This window comes from Macaca mulatta, chromosome 19 (assembly GCF_049350105.2).
Source record: "Macaca mulatta isolate MMU2019108-1 chromosome 19, T2T-MMU8v2.0, whole genome shotgun sequence".
In the NCBI taxonomy this organism is placed as follows: Eukaryota; Metazoa; Chordata; class Mammalia; order Primates; family Cercopithecidae; genus Macaca; species Macaca mulatta.
Window position 1 is genome coordinate 12,137,059 of NC_133424.1, and position 18,065 is coordinate 12,155,123.

Below are 18,065 nucleotides of genomic sequence, written 5' to 3' on the forward strand. Positions count from 1 at the left end.
TTTCACCGTGGTCTCGATCTCCTGACCTTGTGATCCGCCCGCCTCGGCCTCCCAAAGTGCTGGGATTACAGGCGTGAGCCACCGCGCCCGGCCTATTTACTTTTTATTTTATTTTATTTTGAGATGGAGTCTCACTTTGTCACTCAGGCTGGAGTGTAGTGGCATGATCTTGGCTCACTGAAGCCTCGACAGCCCAAGTTCAAGCGATCCTCCCACCTCAGCCTCCTGAGTAGCTGGGACTACAGGTGTGCACCACCAACGCCCAGCTAATTTTTGTACTTGTTTGCAGAGATGGGGTTTTGCCATGTTGCCCAGGTTGGTCTCGAACTCCTGGGCTCAAGTGATCCTCTCACCTCGGCCTCCCAAGTGCTGGGATTATAGGCGTGAGCCACAGAGCCCAGCTCATGTGTTGTTTTAGGTGCCGGGCAGGCAACAGTGAACAAAAAAAGCAAAATTTGGCTGAGAGTGATGGCTCACACCTGTAATGCCAGCACTTTGGGAAGCCAAGGCAGGTGGATCACCTCAGGTCAGGAATTCAAGACCACCCTGGCCAACATGACAAAACCCCCTCTCTACCAAATACAAAAATTAGCCAGGCGTGGTGGCGGGTGCCTGTAATCTTAGCTACTTGGGAGGCTGAAGCAGAGAGAATTGCTTGATCCTGAGAGGTGGAGGTTGCAGTGAGCCAAGATCATGCCACTGCATTCCAGTCTGGGTGACGGAGTGAGACTCCATCTCAATACAAAGAAACAAACAAAAAAAAAAAACAGTGATGACAACAACAACAAAAAACCAGATGTGTGGTTTTGGGGATGATGGAGGCTGGGAAGGCCTCTCAGAGGCAGGGACATTTGATCAGAGACCAGAAGGAGGTGAGTGAGCAAGTTGCATGCACACCTTGATGGGTGGAGAATGTTCCAGGCCCAAGCATCTATTCTAGATTCACTGTAAAAACCACTGCCTGATTGCAATGAGAATCTAAATCTTGCTTATAAATAAGCCAGACTTTTGACACACATTTTTTAGTTTTGCTTATCAAGGTAAAGTCCTCAGAACATTTTTTTTTTTTGTTCCCACCCTGTGCTATGACTCTGGCCTTAAGTAACCTTTTCTTTGTGCTTTCTTGTGTTTTGCTGAGTGAATAAATAGGGCAGTCACTGACTGTGAACTACAATGCAGGAAGTAAAGGAAAGAAAAACGTGCAACCCGCCAGGGACAAGGGTAAGGTCATTGCTGAGCGGTAGGGAAGGACAGAGTGTCCTGACCACAGCAGGGCGATTCTCCCTGCCTGGCCCCAAGTCCCTCCCCCAACTTCCAGGGCCTAAAATCCCCGGGGTCTGCATCCATCTCTACCTGGAAAAGAATCTCTCTACTGCTGAGGTGGTTGTTCTCATCGGAGAAAATCTGTGAAAGTTTCCTGAAAGTAGATAGCGGTTCCCTGGGAGGACAGGAAAAGGGTGGTCAGGGGTCAGTGGCTTGGAAGGGTCAGACCTGGGATGGGATGGGGAAGAGGTCCCGCCCCAGCTCACCGGCTTACGGCCCCCCAGCTGCGCTTGAGCCGGTAGATGGGGTTAGATTGCAGGGCGGACAGGATGGCGCGCAAGGAGGAGAAGTTCCGCAGTTCTCGGCAGCGCTGCCAGGCGGTGGGGACGCAGGTCAGACCCAGGCATTATCCACCTTTCATCCTGAAACTTCTTTGTCTTATTTTTATTTTTATTTTTATTTTTTTAGAGATAGGGTCTATGGCCCAGGCTGGAGTGCAGTGGCTCCATCATAACTCACTGGCAGCCTGGAACTCCTGGGCTTAAGCGATCCACATGCCTCAGCCTCCTGCCTCAGTAGCTGGGACTACAGGAGCTTGCCATCGTGTACGGCTAATTTTTATTTTATTTTTATTTATTTTTATTTTTTATTTTTTAGACAGAGTCTCGCTTTATCCTCCAGGCTGGAATGCAATGGCCCGATCTCGGCTCACTGCAACCTCCGCCTCCCAGGTTCAAGCGATTATCCTGCCTTAGCCTCCCAAGTAGCTGGGATGACAGAGGCACACCACCACACCAGGCGAATTTTTTTTTTTTGTAAGTCTAATTTTTTTTTTTTTTTTTTTTGAGACGGGGTCTCGCTCTGTCGCCCAGGCTGGAGTTCAGTCTCCGCTCACTGCAAGCTCCGCCTCCCGGGTTCGGGCCAGTCTCAGTCTCAGCCTCCCGAGTAGCTGGAACCACAGGAGCCCGCCACCACGCCCGGCTAATTTGTTTTGTATTTTTTAGTAGAGACGGGGTTTCACCGTGTTAGCCAGGATAATCTCGATCTCCTGACCTCGTGATCCACCCGCCTCGGCCTCCCAAAGTGCTGGGATTACAGGCGTGAGCCACTGAGCCAGGCCTGTAAGTCTAATTTTTAATTTTTTTGTTTGTTTGTTAAGAAACATTGGTCTCACTATGTTGCCTAGTCTGGTCTCAAACTCTAGGGTTCAAGCGATCCTCCCTCTCCCCAGAGGGTTGGGATTACAGGAGTGAGTCACTGCGCCCGGCCTGATCCCGTGACTTGTGACGCCAGATCGGACACCTGGGTCTTGTCTCACGGACAAGCTACTAAGACTCCCACTCATGCCCTGGGAGTCCCTTCCTCCCTCCTCCCTCGGGCTCCAGCCCCTCCCCTAGCTGCCCCTCCAGCCCCTACCTCCGATCTTGACTTCTCGGGTCCGGGCTCCCTACTTCTCCCAGCTCCCTTGGGACCTAGTCGTGCCCGCAGCCTCTCTGCAGGACCCAGACCCTCCTCCCTGAACCCAAGTCTTACCCTAGGCATCAACTTTCCACCCCCTTCCCTCCCTCGCCTAGACACGCCCCTGTCTCTCTCCCGAGCCCTCGTTTCTTCTGGCCCCAGGGCCCGCCCCTGCATCCCCTCCCCGCGCCCCCAACACACCTGGGCGATGCGGATCCACTTCTCCAGCCGCTGCGCCCTCTGCGGGGCGGTCAAGCCCGGCGCTCCGAGCACGGAACCCAGCACACAGCCGGTCACTGTGTTGAACTGGGCCACGGTGGCGCGCACAGTGGGGGAGGCGCCTGCAGCCCCGGGCCGGTCCCTCTGCGACCACACGGAGCCCAGGCACTCGTAGGGCCTCACCTTGGAGAAGAGCTCCTGGGCCAGGGGAGGGGTGTGGGATTGGTGCTTAGCAGAACCTGTCCCCTCACTGTGGCTCATCCCGACCCAGTCTGGGATCCTCACCAAGTCCATGAGGGTCAGCTGCTCGGCCACCTCGTCCACGCTGAAGTCCAGGAGCTGGGGAGCTTGAGGCATGAGTCCTTCCTCTTCCTCCGCGCAGGCCTCTGCAGAGTCTGGGTCAGAAGTTTGGGCAACTCTGGGAGGTCCTGATCATTAGAAAAGGTTACAAACTCTCAAGTTTGAATCCAAGACTGGCTGTGTGACCTTGGGCAAGTCCCTGTCCCTCTCTGAGCCTCACTTTCCTCATTTGTAAAACGGACAACTCTCTGAATTTTTTTTTTTTCTGTGACAGTCTTACTCTGTTGCCCAGGCTGGAGTGCAATGGCACAATCTTAGCTCACTGCAACCTCAGCCTCCTGGGTTCAAGTGATTCTCCTGCCTCAGCCTTCGGAGTAGCTGGGATTACAGGCATGTGCCACCATGCCCAGCTAATTTTAGTTGTTTTTTTTTTTTTTGAGACGGAGTCTCGCTCTGTCACCCAGGCTGGAGTGCAGTGGCCGGATCTCAGCTCACTGCAAGCTCCGCCTCCCGGGTTTACGCCATTCTCCTGCCTCAGCCTCCCGAGTAGCTGGGACTACAGGCGCCTGCCACCTCGCCCGGCTAAGTTTTTTTTTGTATTTTTAGTAGAGACGGGGTTTCACTGTGTTAGCCAGGATGGTCTCGATCTCCTGACCTCGTGATCCGCCCGTCTCGGCCTCCCAAAGTGCTGGGATTACAGGCTTGAGCCACCGCGCCCGGCTAATTTTAGTATTTTTAATAGAGACGAGCTTTCACCATGTTGGCCAGGCTGGTCTCAAATTCCTGACTTCAAGTGATCTGTCCACCTGGGCCTCCCAAAGTGCTGGGATTACAGGTGTGAGCCACCACGCCCAGCCCTGAATGTTTTTAGATGTAACAGCAACAGTAATGTTCACTAAGCAGCTAGTGTGGATTTATTCAGTAACTCACCACACCAGTCCAGTGAGGGAGGTACTGTTATTTATCCAGCTTTTACAGTTAAGGAAAGGGAGGCAAAGAACAATTTGTCACACCTTCGGTGAATGGCAGGTCGGGGATTTGAAGCCAGGTGCTCAAAGGCCAGAGAAGAAAATAAAGCTTTGTGATTTTGAATATGTATTAGGATAAGATTAATCTGACCTTTTTGGAAAGAGGTGATATGACTTCCTGGTTCAGGGAAGGCTATTGTCAGAAAGTCTCAAACTCAAATGCAAACTTGTCCACTAGTTTGCTGTGTAAAGCATGTGTTTTAACCTCCCTGTGCCTTTTTTTTTTTGGATGGAGTCTGACTCTGTCTCCCAGGCTGGAGTGCAATGGTGCGATCTTGGCTCACTGCAACCTCTGCCTCCGGGGTTCAACCAATTCTCCTGCCTCAGTCTCCCAAGTTGCTGGGATTACAGGCAAGAGCCACCACGCCCAGCTAACTTTTGTATTTTTTTTTTTTTTGAGGCGGAGTCTCGCTCTGTCGCCCAGGCTGGAGTGCAGTGGCGCGATCTCGGCTCACTGCAAGCTCCGCCTCCTGGGTTCCCGCCATTCTCCTGCCTCAGCCTCCCGTGTAGCTGGGACTACAGGCGCCGCCACCACGCCCGGCTAATTTTTTTGTATTTTTAGTGGAGACGGGGTTTCATTGTGTTAGCCAGGATGGTCTCGATCTCCTGACCTTGTGATCCGCCCGTCTCGGCCTCCCAAAGTGCTGGGATTACAGGCTTGAGCCACCGCGCCCGGCCTAACTTTTGTATTTTTGTATAGACAGGGTTTCACCATGTTGGCCAGGTTGGTCTTGAACTCCTGACCTCAAGTGATCTGCCTGCCTCGGCTTCCCAAAGTTCTGGGATTGCAGGAGTGAGCTGTGTCTTCTTTTTGAAACAGGCTCTCACTTTGAAACAGGGTCACACAAGCTGGAGTACAGTGGTGTAATCACAGTTCACCGCAGCCTCAACCTTTTGGGCTCCAGCGATCCTCCTGCCTCAGCCTCCTGAGTTGCTGGAACTACGGGCACACACCCAGCTAATTTTTTATTTTTTGTACAGACAGGGTCTCATTATGTTGCCAGGCTGGTCTCAAACACCTGAGCTTAAGTGATCCTCCCTCTTGGCTTCCCAAAGTTTTGAGATTGCGGGCGTGAGCCAGTGCACCTGGCTGTGGATTTTGTTTTTGTTTTTGTTTTTTATTTTTATTTTTATTTTTTTTTGAGACGGAGTCTCACTCTGTCCCCCTTGCTGGAGTGCATTGGCCGGATCTCAGCTCACTGCAAGCTCCGCCTCCCGGGTTCAGGCCATTCTCCTGCCTCAGCCTCTGGAGTAGCTGGGACTACAGGCGCCCACCACCTCGCCCGGCTAGTTTTTTTGTATTTTTTAGTAGAGACGGGGTTTCACTGTGTTAGCCAGGATGGTCTCGATCTCCTGACCTCGTGATCCACCCGTCTCGGCCTCCCAAAGTGCTGGGATTACAGGCTTGAGCCACCGCGCCCGGCCTGTTTTTGTTTAAGATCATGCATACCAGATTACTATAAAGCGCTCAACAAATATGAATAATTTTATTTAGTGGATTTTGATGGTGGCGCCCCCTAAGGGAAACTTTGGAAGTTGGGATCTTGAATTGTGCCCTCCAGCCTCCAAATGTCTCTCCAGACATTTGTGTCTTTGAATAACCTGTTTGTGGCTGGTACCAAGGTAGTGACTTATCTCAGTTGAGTGTTCACAGGTGCAGATCGGACTCCTTGTTCTACTTTTTCCCCACTTCTCACTACTGCACTTGATTTGTCTTTAAGAAAGGAAGAAGGGGCCTGTCACAGTGGCTCACGCCTGTAATCCCAGCACTTTGGGAGGCTGAGATGGGAGGATCACAAGGTCAGGAGATCGAGACCATCCTGGCTAACACAGTGAAACCCCGTCTCTACTAAAAAATAGAAAAAATTAGCCAGGCGTGGTAGGGGGCGCCTGTAGTCCCAGCTACCCGGGAGGCTGAGGCAGGAGAATGGCCCGGAAGGCAGAGCTTGCAGTGAGCCGAGAACATGCCACTGCACTCCAGTCTGGGTGACAGAGCGAGACTTCATCTCAAAAAACAAAACAACAACAACAACAAAAAAACAAAAACACAAAGGAAAAACTTGTTTGCAATAATCTGCACCTACCTACAACCTGACTATTTTGTTCATAAACACAAATTGTTTTGGCTCCAAGAATACAAGGACCATGAAAGTCTGGGCTTTGTTTTGTTTGCAAATTGCAAATGTTCACAAGTTTGGAAAATGATGTCCCCAGCACCTATGTTGCTGTCTTTGCCTCACCAGTGTCCTCCCCTGCATTAGTTGGTGCTTGTTGCTGTCAGTACAAAGCACTGTGACACTACACTGTGATGCTAGGACAGGCAAAGACACGGGACAACCTCATCATGTGTCCCAGTGGGGCATACCCAAGCATTACTCACTGAACACATGGTTTATTGCTGTGTAAATTACTCTCACTTTCCTCCTCCTTTGTACTAGTTATGGCATCATACTATGATTTTATTTATTTATTTTGTGACGGAGTCTTGCTCTGTTGCCCAGGCTGGAGTGCAGTGGCTCGATCTCTGCTCACAGCAACCTCCGCCTCCAGGGTTCAAGCGATTCTCCTGCCTCAGCCTCCTGAGTAGCTGAGACTACAGGAGGTGCCACTACACCCAGCTAATTTTTTTCTTTTTTTTTTAAGTAGTGATGGGGTTTTACCATGTTGGCCAGACTGGTCTCGAACTCCTGACCTCAGGTGATCCCCCTGCCTCGGCTTCCCAAAGTGCTGGGATTACAGGTATGAGCCACCGCACCCTGCCCCACCCAATACTATTATTTTAAAATAATCTTTGTAAATCTGTATAATTACCTCTTTCCTCTTGAATTAGGACCAGTGGCATTGCAAAATATTAGTTTTTAGAAGTGGATACTGGGCTGGGCACACCTATAATCCCAGCACTTTTGGAGGTTGAGGTAGGAGGATTGCTTGAGACCAGGAGTTTGAGACCAGCCGGGGCAGCATAGTGAGACCCCATCTCTACAGAAAAAAAATTTTTTAAGTTGCGCATCCTGATGCACACCTGTAGTCTCACCTACTCAAGAGGCTTAGGAGGGAGGATCTCTTGAGCCCAGGAGGTCAAGGCTGCAGTGAGCTGTGATCATGCCATGGCATTCCAACCTGGGTGACAGAGCAAGAAACTGTCTCCCCGCTCAAAAAAAAGTGGTCACTGGAAAAAAAATGCCCCTACATCTAATCAAACCTTTAAATGTTACAGCAATAATGGGGATAGAGAAACATGCTACATGAAACTATGAGGAAGCAAACAGGTAAGTCCAAAAGAGTGTGAGGCATACCTCAGGACACATGACCCATGTTTTTTGCCCTCTAACGGCTTCAAACAAGAGGCAATGGGGATCTGTTACAGAATAAAAGAGACTTAAGAACAAACCACCAGTCAGGGGTGGTGACTCATGTCTGTAATCCTGACACTTTGGGAGGCCAAGGTGGGCAGATCTCTAGAGGTTAGGAGTTCGAGACCAGCCTGGCCAACATGGCGAAACCCCCTCACTACTAAAAATACAAAAATTAGCTGGGCGTAATGGTGGGCACCTGTAATCTCAGCTACTCAGGCGGCTGAGGCAGGAGAATCACTTGAACCCAGGAGGCAGAGGTTGCCGTGAGCCGAGATCACGCCATTGTACGCCAGCCTGGACGACAGAGTGAGACTCCATCTCAAAAAACAAAAGGAGGCCGGGCGCGGTGGCTCAAGCCTGTAATCCCAGCACTTTGGGAGGCCGAGATGGGCGGATCACGAGGTCAAGAGATCGAGACCATCCTGGCTAACACAGTGAAACCCCGTCTCTACTAAAACAAAAAAATACAAGGCCGGGCGCGGTGACTCAAGCCTGTAATCCCAGCACTTTGGGAGGCCGAGACGGGCGGATCACGAGGTCAGGAGATCGAGACCATCCTGGCTAACATGGTGAAACGCCGTCTCTACTAAAACATACAAAAAAACTAGCCGGGCGAGGTGGCAGGCGCCTGTAGTCCCAGCTACGCGGGAGGCTGAGCCAGGAGAATGGCGTGAACCTGGGAGGCGGAGCTTGCAGTGAGCTGAGATCCGGCCACTGCACTGTAGCCTGGGTGACAAAGCAAGACTCCGTCTCAAAAAAAAAAAAAAAAAAATACAAAAAATACTAGCCGGGCGACGTGGCGGGCGCCTGTAGTCCCAGCTACTTGGGAGGCTGAGGCAGGAGAAGGGCGTAAACCCGGGAGGCGGAGCTTGCAGTGAGCCGAGATCCGGCCACTGCACTCCAGCCTGGGCGACAGAGCGAGACTCCGTCTCAAAAAAAAAAAAAAAAGGAAAAAGAGAGAGAGAAGCAAACAACCAAATGCCTTGAGTAGATCTTCTTTGGATTTCAATTTGAAGAGACAACTACTCCTCCTTCCCGCAGCTCTGTCGCCTAGACTGGAGTGTAGGGACATGCTCACAGCTGGCGGCAGCCTTGATTTTCCGCGGTCAAGAGATCCTCCCACCTCAGCATCCTAAGTAGCTGGGACTATAGGCACGTGCCACAACACCCGGCCAGAAACAACTGTCAAAAAAATGTAGGGCTGGGCGCGGTGGTAGGCACCTGTGGTCCCAGCTACTCAGGAGGCTGAGGTGGGAGGGTCAGGAGTTCAAGCCCAGCCCAGGCAAAATAGGAAGATCCAGTGTCCAAAAAAACAGGTTCAGGGGCAAGTGGGGGATTTGAATATTTGAATATGGACTGGGTATTTTTTCTTTTTTTGAAGCAGGGTCTCGCTCTGTCACCTAGGCTGGAGTACAGTGGCACAGTCACGGCTCACTGCAGCCTTGACCCTCCCAGGCTAAAATGATCCTCTTGTCTCAGCCTCCCAAGCAGCTGGGACTATAGGCAGTCACCACCACGCTCTGCTAATTATTTGTAGACACGAAATTTCAACATGTTGCCCAGGATGGTCTCAATCTCCTGGGCTCAAGCCATCCATCTGCCTTGGCCTCCTAAAGTGCTGGGATTGCCAGCAGGAGCCTCTGCTTTCGGCTTGGACTGGGTATTTTTTTATATCAAATATTTCTGATTTTTAAAAAAATTATAAACATGAAGGTTACTAAAAAAAATAAAAATAAAAGGGCCGGGCGCCGTGGCTCATGCCTGTAATCCCAACAATTTGGGAGGCCGAGGTGGGCAGATCACCTGAGGTCAGGAGTTTGAGACCAGCCTGACCAACATGGAGAAACTCGTCCCCCCAACTAAAAATACAAAATTAGTCAGGAGTGGTGCTACGCGCCTGTAATCCCAGCTACTCGGGAGGCTGAGGCAGGAGAATCACTTGAATCCAGGAGGCGGAGGTTAAGGTGAGCTGAGATCCTGCCATTGCACTCTAGCCTGGGCAACAAGAGTGAAACTCCATCTCAAAAAAAAAAAAAGCAAGCCTGTTGTCAGACGTGTGTTCCCAAAACATTTATGTGTGAACTGACATAAGCCTGGGATTTGTTTTAAAATCATCCTGAAAATATTTTTTTTTGTGAAATTGATCATCGTTGATGATAGGCGATGGATGTCTGAATGTTCGTCATACTATTCTCTCCACTTTTGTATATGTCTGAAATTTTCCATAGCAAAAAGTGAACCCAAAATTAAGTTCTTAAAATAAAATAGATGAGCATGGTGGTCATCTACTTTCTTCTAAACTACATGGTGCAAGTGTAGTCTTAGCTACTCAGGAGGCTGAGGTAGGAGGCTCACTTGAGCCCAGGAGTTCAAGTCCAGCCTGGGCAACACAGCAAGACCCTGTATCTAAAAATAAAATTCATAGTAGGGTGCGGTGGCTCACACCTGTCATCCCAGCACTTTGGGAGACCAAGGCAAGCGGATCACAAGGTCAGGAGATCGAGACCATCCTGGCTAGCATGGTAAAACCCCGTCTCTACTAAAACTACAAAAAATTAGCCGGATGTGGTGGCACACACCTGTAGTCGCAGCTACTCGGGAGGCTGAGGAAGGAGAATCACTTGAACCCAGGAGGCAGAGGTTGCAGTAAGCCAAGATCGCAGCATTGCACTCCAGCCTGGGCGACAGAGCAAGACTCTGTCTCAAAATAAAATAAAAATAAAAATAATAAAATAAAATTAAAAAGTGTGTCCCTGAGCCTAGCACATAGAAGGTTTTAAACAAGTGTTCATTTTCTCCTCTGACCTCAAGGAAACTAGGGCAGCACTTTCCATAGAATTCTCTGCAATGGTGGAAAAATTCTCTAGCTGCTCTGTCCAGTGTGGTGGCTGAACACTCAAAATGTGGGTAGTGGGATTGAAGACTTGAATTTTTGCCTTTGCTTGACTGGATTTTGAAAAAAAAAAAGTAGGCCAGGCATGGTAGCGCACGCCTGTAATCCCAGCACTTTGGGAGACCCAGGTGGGTGGATCACCTGAGGTCAGGAGTTCGAGACCACATTGACCAACATAGTGAAACGCTGTCTCTAATAAAAAGACAAAATTAGCTGGTGTGGTGGCAGGCGCCTATAATTCCAGCTACTTGGGAGGCTGAGGCAGGAGAATCTCTTGTATCCAGGAGGCAGTGTTGCAGTGTGCTGAGATGGCGCCACTGCACTCCAGCCTGGGCGACAGAGCGAGACTCTGTCTCAAAAAAAAAAAAAGGATGGCATGGTGGCTCATGCCTGTAATCCCAGCAATTTGGGAGGCCGAGGTGGGCGGATCACGAGGTCAGGAGATTGAGGCCATCCTGGCTAACACAGTGAAACCCCGTCTCTACTAAAAATGCAAAAATTAGCCGGGCGTGGTGGCACACGCCTGTAATCCCAGCTACTCAGGAGGCTGAGGCAGGAGTATCACTTGAACCCGGGAGGCGGAGCTTGCAGTGAGCCGAAATGATGCCATTGCACTCCAGCTTGGGCAACAAGAGCGAAACTCTGTCTCAAAAAAAAAAAAAGGTAGGGTCAGGCACAGTGGCTCACACTTACAATCCCAGCACCCTGAGAGGTTGAGGCCAGAGGATTGCTTAAGCCCAGGAGTTCGAGACCAGCCTGGGCAACATGGCAAGACCCCATCTCTAAAAAGAAAATACCTGAATTTTATTTAATTTTAATTAATTTAAATAGCGACAGGGGCTAGGGGCCACCACATTGGACTATGGAGCTCTAATGACTTGGAATCAGCTGGAAAAATCATATATATATACATATATATACACACACACACATATATATACACACACACACATATATATATATATATATATGCCTTTATATACATAAATAACTGAGACTTTGTCACCAGGGTTGGAGAAGTAGCTGCTGCTTTGTAAATTGAACAGGAATGTGGCCACTATAATCTGGAGATTAAGCCATGGGGATTAGGGATAAAGATGCTTTTGTGATGCGGATCAGATCAAACACAGATGGGTGAAAGATGATACTTCCTAAGCAGGATGCAATTATTCAGCAAACTAATCTGTGTTGTTCCTGCCCCTGGGGACAGAGCTGGGAGCAAGAACAACAGGTCCTCCTCTCACGCACTCACAGTCTATGAGATGAGCGAAAGCCAATAAGTAAGTAAGGAGGCTGCGCATGCACAATGGCTCATGGCTGTAATCCCAGCATTTTGGGAGGCCAAGGCAGGCGGATCACTTGAGTTTAGGAGTTTGAGACCAGCCTGGGCAACATGGCACAATCTCACCTCTACAAAATAATTAGCTGGGCATGGTGATACGCGCCTATGGTCCCAGCTACACGGGAGGCTGAGACAGGAGAATGACTTGAGCCCAGGAGGTGGAGGTTGGAGTGAGCGGAGATCGTGCCACTGCACTCCAGCCTGGGTAACTGCGAGACTGTGTCTCAAAAAAAAAAAAAAAAAATTGAAAAAAGAATTTCAAAAACAAGAAACATTTTACAGACTGGGTATAGTGGCTTGCGCCTGTAATGCCAGCACTTTGGGACACCCAGACGGGAGGATCGCTGGAGCCCAGGATGTTGAGCCTGCAGTGAACCATGATGGAGACATGCACTCCAGCCTGGGGAACAGAGCAAGACCCTGACTCAAAAAAAATAATAATAATTAAAGACAAGTATCAAGGCAATGGTATGCAGCTAGAAACACAGGCATCCTGACCCAATGGCACCAAGGAGGGAAAAGTATTAGACATGTGCTAATACTTCAGACAAAGATATTTATTTATTTATTTATTTATTTATTTATTTATTTATTTATTTATTTTTTGAGACGGAGTCTCGCTCTGTTGCCCAGGCTGGAGTGCTGTGGCTGGATCTCAGCTCACTGCAAGCTCCGCCTCCCGGGTTCCCGCCATTCTCCTGCCTCAGCCTCCCGAGTAGCTGGGACTACAGGTGCCCGCCACCTCGCCCGGCTAGTTTTTTGTATTTTTTAGTAGAGACGGGGTTTCACCGTGTTAGCCAGGATGGTCTCGATCTCCTGACCTCGTGATCTGCCTGTCTCGGCCTCCCAAAGTGCTGGGATTACAGGCTTGAGCCACTGCGCCCGGCCCAGATTTTTATTTTTTTAAGATGGAGTTTCCCTCCTGTTGCCTAGGCTGGATGGCAGTGGCGTGATCTCAGCTCACTGCAATCTCCGCCTCCCGGGTTCAAGCGATTCTTCTGCCTCAGCCTCCCGAGTAGCTGGGATTACGGGCATACACCACCACGCCTGGCTAATTTTGTATTTTTAGTCGGGACGGGGTTTCTCCATGTTTGTCAGACTGGTCTCGAACTCCTGACCTCAGGTGATATGCCCGCCTCAGCCTCCCAAACTGCGGGATTACAGGCGTGAGCCACCATACCTGGCCGACAAAGAATTATTATCCCCATTGTACAGATGAGGAAATTGAGACTTAGAGTTAAAAACCTTGCTTAAGTTTTGCAGCTCTGAGAGGGGAGAGAAAGTCTGTGTGGGAAGAAGCAGGCAAGAAAGGCCTTCTCAGAACACGACTAGATCCAAAAACCCCTCACCTGTCCACACCTGAGGTGGCTCCTCTTCCTGCTCTCGCTTAGCCTCCTCCAAAAAATCTTCCAGAAGCTTCTCTGCTTTTCGAGCCTCAGCGCTCCCTGGGGCCGCCCAGCCCAGAAAGGTTCGGACACTGCCCAGGTCTGAGTGGGCAGGGGGGTCTCGGAAATCCTGAGGGTGGTCCTGCAGCCAGGAGCCCAGCACTGACACCACAGCCCTGGCCAGAGAGGCAGGGTCTCAGAACTGGGTCCAGAGTAGGGGACCTAGAATGTGACTCCTGGTATGTTTTTTTTGAGACAGAGTCTCACTGTGTCACCAAGGCTGCAGTGCAGTGGCCTGATCTTGACTCACTGCAACCTCAGCCTCCCGAGTAGCTGGGACTACAGGCGTGTAGCACCATGCCCAGCTATTTTTTTTTTTTTTTTTTTGTATTTTTAGTAGAGACAGGGTTTTGCCATGTTGGCCAGGCTGGTCTCTAACTCCTGACCTCCAGTGATCCACCTGCCTCTGCCTTCCAAAGTGCTGGGATTACAGGAGTGAACCACCAAGCCGGGCTTGACTCCCAGTCTTTTATTACCCAACCAGCAATTTTCAAAACCCCAGGCCAACTGCTAACCTTTGACCTCTGGGATTTCCCTCCCGGCACTCCCCTATCCAGATGAAGGACCCACCTCAGGTTCTTGTTGAAGCTCAGATCTTGTACCGCTGTCTTCTTGATCTCTACCCTGGGAAGAAGTCCCCCAGGAGGTGAAGAAGGGGGAAGCTAGAGGGGGCTTAGGAAGAGGGCTCTGGGTTTGGGAGGTGTTTCCTGGTTCCACACCTGAGGAGGTGGAGGGGGGTGCCCAACTGGGGGTCTAGGGTGGGGAACATGGAGGTTCTGGTTCACTACTGACCCAGGAGGTGGGGGCGGCGGCATTGGTGGCAGCAGAAAGCCCAGCAGGTGGGCAGTGGGTACAAAGGTCCGGTAGGTGGCCAGGAAGGCAGGCACAAAGCTGGGGTCCTGCTCATGGTCTCCAGACACCAACTCTCCCACCAGCCGCTCCAGGCGCGCCGCCCTCAGCACCCTCACCTTGCTGGTTCGATAGTGGAGGAAGGTGTTGGCAATGGGGCTGGGGGCCTGCAGGAGGGGAGAGGCGGCCATGAGAGAGCAGCAGTTGTCCTCGCAGCACTCCTTCTCTAATCACATTAATCACTATCACCACTCTTTTTCTTTTCTTTTTTTTTTTTTGAAACGGAGTCTCGCTCTGTCGCCCAGGCTGGAATGCAGTGGCGCGATCTCAGCTCACTGCAAGCTCCGCCTCCCGGGTTCACACCATTCTCCTGCCTCAGCCTCCCGAGTAGCTGAGACTACAGGCGTCCGCCACCACACCCAGCTAATTTTTGTATTTTTAGTAGAGACGGGTTTTCACCGTGTTAGCCAGGATGGTGTCGATCTCCTGACCTTGTGATCCGCCTGCCTCAGCCTCCCAAAGTGCTGGGATTACAGGTGTGAGCCACCACGCCTGGCTTTTTTTTTTTTTGAGACAGAGTTTCACTCTGTTACCCAGGCAGGAGTGCAGTGGCATCATCTTGGGTCACTTCAACTTCTGCCTCCTGGGTTCAGGCAATCCTCCTGCCTCAGCCTCCAAGTAGCTGAAACTACAGGTGCACACCACCATGCCCAGCTAATTTTTATAGACAGGGTTTCACCATGTTGGTCAGACTGGTCTCGAACTCCTGACCTCAAGTAATCTGCCCACCTTGGCCTCTCAAAGTCTCCCAAAGGGCTGGGATTACAGGCGTGAACCACAGTGCCCAGCCCCTAGCACCACTATTTTTTTTTTTTTTTTAGACAGAATCTCGCTCTGTCACCTAGGCTGGAGTGCAGTGGCATGATCTTGGCTCACTGAAACTTCTGCCTCCTGGGTTCAAGCAATTCTCTGTCTCAGCCTCCCAAGTAGCTGGGATTACAGGCACCCGCCACCACGCCCAGCTAATTTTTTTGTATTTTTAGTAGAGACGGTGTTTCACCATCTTGGCCAGGTTGGTCTTGAACTCCTGACCTCATGATCCACCCGTCTCAGCCTCCCAAAGTGCTGGGATTACAGGCGTGAGCCACCATGCCCAGCCCCTAGCACCACTCTTGTGTGTGATTCCTCTGACTCCCGGCTTCTTGGAGTTATTGTTTCGGTTTGGTTTTTTTAGAGACAAGGTCTTGTTTTGTTGCCCAGGCTGGGGTGCAGTGGCACAATCATAGCTCCCTGCAGCCTCCAACTCCTAGACTCAAGTAGTCCTCCTGCCCCAGCCTCCTGAGTAGCTGGGGCCACTGCTGGGCATCACCACCCACAGCTGATTTTTTGATTTTTATTTTTATATAAAGAGAATCTTGCTGTGTTGTCCAGGCTGGTCTCGAATTCCTGGCCTCCTGCCTTGGTCTCTCAAAGCTCAGGGATTACAGGTGTGTGCCCCACACCCTGCCCGCTTGAAGTTACTATTCCTCCCCATCCACAAATATCTCCTGCAACCTGCCCTGGAAACCCTCTCTCTCCCATGCCCTGTCCCCTACTCCCTCCCCCCGCCCCCACACATACACTCTTGTCCACCCCGGGCTTCCCTCAGCCCTCCAGTCGCGCTTCACTGGCTGCCCCACCCACCCTCACCCAGCCACTTCTAAACCAACCCCTTTCCACCTTCCAGCCCCGGCCCTCTAAACCTGCCTTTCCTAACCCTGTCGTCCAAGCTGTCCTTACCAAGCTGTCCCCAGGCTCCTCTCGAGAACTGCGCGGCCATCACCTGGCCCCACCCGATTCCCTGGATCTTCCCCCACTTACCTGGCCGCCCCCAGGCCTCTTTCTACCTGGTCGCCTCTGAGCCCCTCCCTTCCTTCCGCCCACTGCATCTGGCGGCCTGTGCTGGGCTCTCCGGCTCCGCCCTCACCTGGTCGCTTCCGGCCCCGCGCCACCCACCAAACCCCCTCCTCACCTGGCTGCCCGCGGTGCCCTCCGCCGGGCTCAAGCGCTGACTGCGCTGTCGCCGCAGGGAGACACTGTACACCGCGCCGTCCTCGGTCTCTTCCCCCCAGTCCTGCAGCGGTGCCTAGACGCAGAGGCGGACTCAGGGCACCAAAGGGGCGCAGGTCCTGGGGCCTCAGCCTCCTTGGCGGCTTGGACTCGGGCTGAGTCTTGCTGCTCCATCCCCACGCCCCTTCCCAGCCAGAAGCTGCTAGACTCGGGCTGGGGTCCCAGGCTAGTACCCTCCCAGCCGCGGGTCCCCTCCTCCCAGGTCCTGAGGACATGTGGTAGCATTTGGGGATGTCCCAGGGCCCCGCCTCATAGAATCTGCCTCTAGCCTTTTCTGCCGACTGCGCTCAGAGAATCGCGCCCCTACCCCTAAGAGGAAGTAGTCGCTTCACTGGGTCAAGGGCCGTGAGTCCCCAGGAGGGGACTCCAGGGCAAGTTCAGATGGGAGCAGATAGCGTCCGACAGGAGGGCACTTGGAGTTTCTGGACCTGCGGGTCACCAGGAATGCGGGGTCCGGGGATCCCTTGTCCCCTTACCAGGGCCAGCTCTTTGCCTGCTGTGCGCTCCATGGCCGGCACCCGTCCCTCTCAGTGGCTCCGCTGAGTGAAAGGGAAGGGCCGGCGGGTGGCGGGCAGTGGCTGGGCGCTGGGGCCAGAGGGGCGGGGCGGCCGAGCTGCTGGGGCTGGGCGGGGCAGGCCCGACCCAGCTTCTGGGTGCCTCCAGCTGGACCCCGCGCGAGCCCAGGAGAGGTCCTGGCTCTTCCGCTGGGCGCCTATCTGTACCCAGGAGAAAGGACACATGTATCCCCAAGGGATCTTTTTTGTACCCCCAGATGTGGGGGAGTTCCTGTGTGGGGGCAGGTGAGTGTCCCCAGACCAGAGTCCTCTGTCCTCCAGTGGAAGAGGCTAGCTTGACCAAGTGTGAGGGCATCGCCCACTTTTTACTATTATTATTATTTTGGGATGGAGTTTCGTTCTGTCACCCAGGCTGGAGTACAGTGGCTTGATCTCAGCTCACTGCAACCTCCGTCTCCCAGGTTCAAACGATTCTCTTGCCTCAGCCTCCCAAGTAGCTGGGATTACAGACGTGTGCCACCATGCCTGGCTAATTTTTGTATATTTTGTAGAGACGGGGTTTTGCCATGCTTGCCAGGCTGGTCTCAAAATCCTGGCCTCAAGAAATTCACCCGCTTCAGCCTTCCAAAATGCTGGGATTACAGGCGTGAACCATGGTGCCCAGCCTTATTATTTTTTAGAGACAGGGTCTCACTCCTGGTGCTGAGGCTGGAGTGCAGTGGCTTGATCTTGGCACACTGCAATCTCTGCCTCCTGTGTTCAATCTATTCTCCTGCCTCAGTCTCCCAAGTAGCTGGGACTACAGGCACCTGCCACCATGCTCAGTTGCTCAGCGTTTTTTTTTTGTTTTGTTTTGTTTGGTAAGAACTGGTTTTCACCATGTTGCCCAGGCTATTCTGGAACCCTTGGGCTCAATCGATACACCCAGCTCAGCCTCCCAAAGTGCTGGGAATACAGGTATGGGCCACTGCACCCCGCCCTTATTTTATTTATTGAGACAGGGTCTGGTTCTGTGGCCCAGGCTGGAGTGCAGTAGCATGATCATAGCTCACTGCAGCCTGAAGCTCCTGGACTCAAGTGATCCTCCCAACTCAGCCTCCTCAAATACTGGGATTACAGGCATAAAACCACTACATCCGGCCATCTCCCATTTTTAAGCTCCATCTGCGTCACCAGCTGATGGGAGTCATCATGACCCAGGTTGGAGGAGGCAGAGTCTGTGGCCCTGGGTTTTCAGGGACAGCCATCTCTTGGGTGGTGCAGGGTCAAAAAGAGATGAATGCCAGGG

General features: G+C 51.8%; 1 protein-coding gene across 13 annotated transcripts in view; it reads right to left on the reverse strand.

Moving 5' to 3' along the window:
• Positions 1-16,857, reverse strand: part of RGL3 (ral guanine nucleotide dissociation stimulator like 3) — a 26,530-nt gene extending 9,673 nt beyond the window's left edge. For 10 of the 13 annotated variants that reach the window (XR_013408947.1, XR_001441260.3, XR_003724863.2 and 7 more), the window contains exons 1-9: positions 16,739-16,857; positions 16,165-16,278; positions 14,097-14,320; positions 13,875-13,928; positions 13,209-13,420; positions 3,226-3,368; positions 2,923-3,138; positions 1,530-1,633; positions 1,354-1,438 (exon numbers count right to left, since the gene is read on the reverse strand). Coding sequence is in view for 9 of the 13 variants with exons in the window: in XM_028838755.2 (XP_028694588.2) it covers positions 1,354-1,438; positions 1,530-1,633; positions 2,923-3,138; positions 3,226-3,368; positions 13,209-13,420; positions 13,875-13,928; positions 14,097-14,320; positions 16,165-16,278; positions 16,739-16,771 (1,185 nt within the window). In the remaining 4 variants the exon portion in view is untranslated. The remainder of the gene's footprint in view (positions 1-1,353; positions 1,439-1,529; positions 1,634-2,922; positions 3,139-3,225; positions 3,369-13,208; positions 13,421-13,874; positions 13,929-14,096; positions 14,321-16,164; positions 16,279-16,738) is intronic. The other 3 variants (XM_028838757.2, XM_028838756.2, XM_077977497.1) reach the window with 1 other exon arrangement.
• Positions 16,858-18,065: the final 1,208 nt, after the last annotated feature.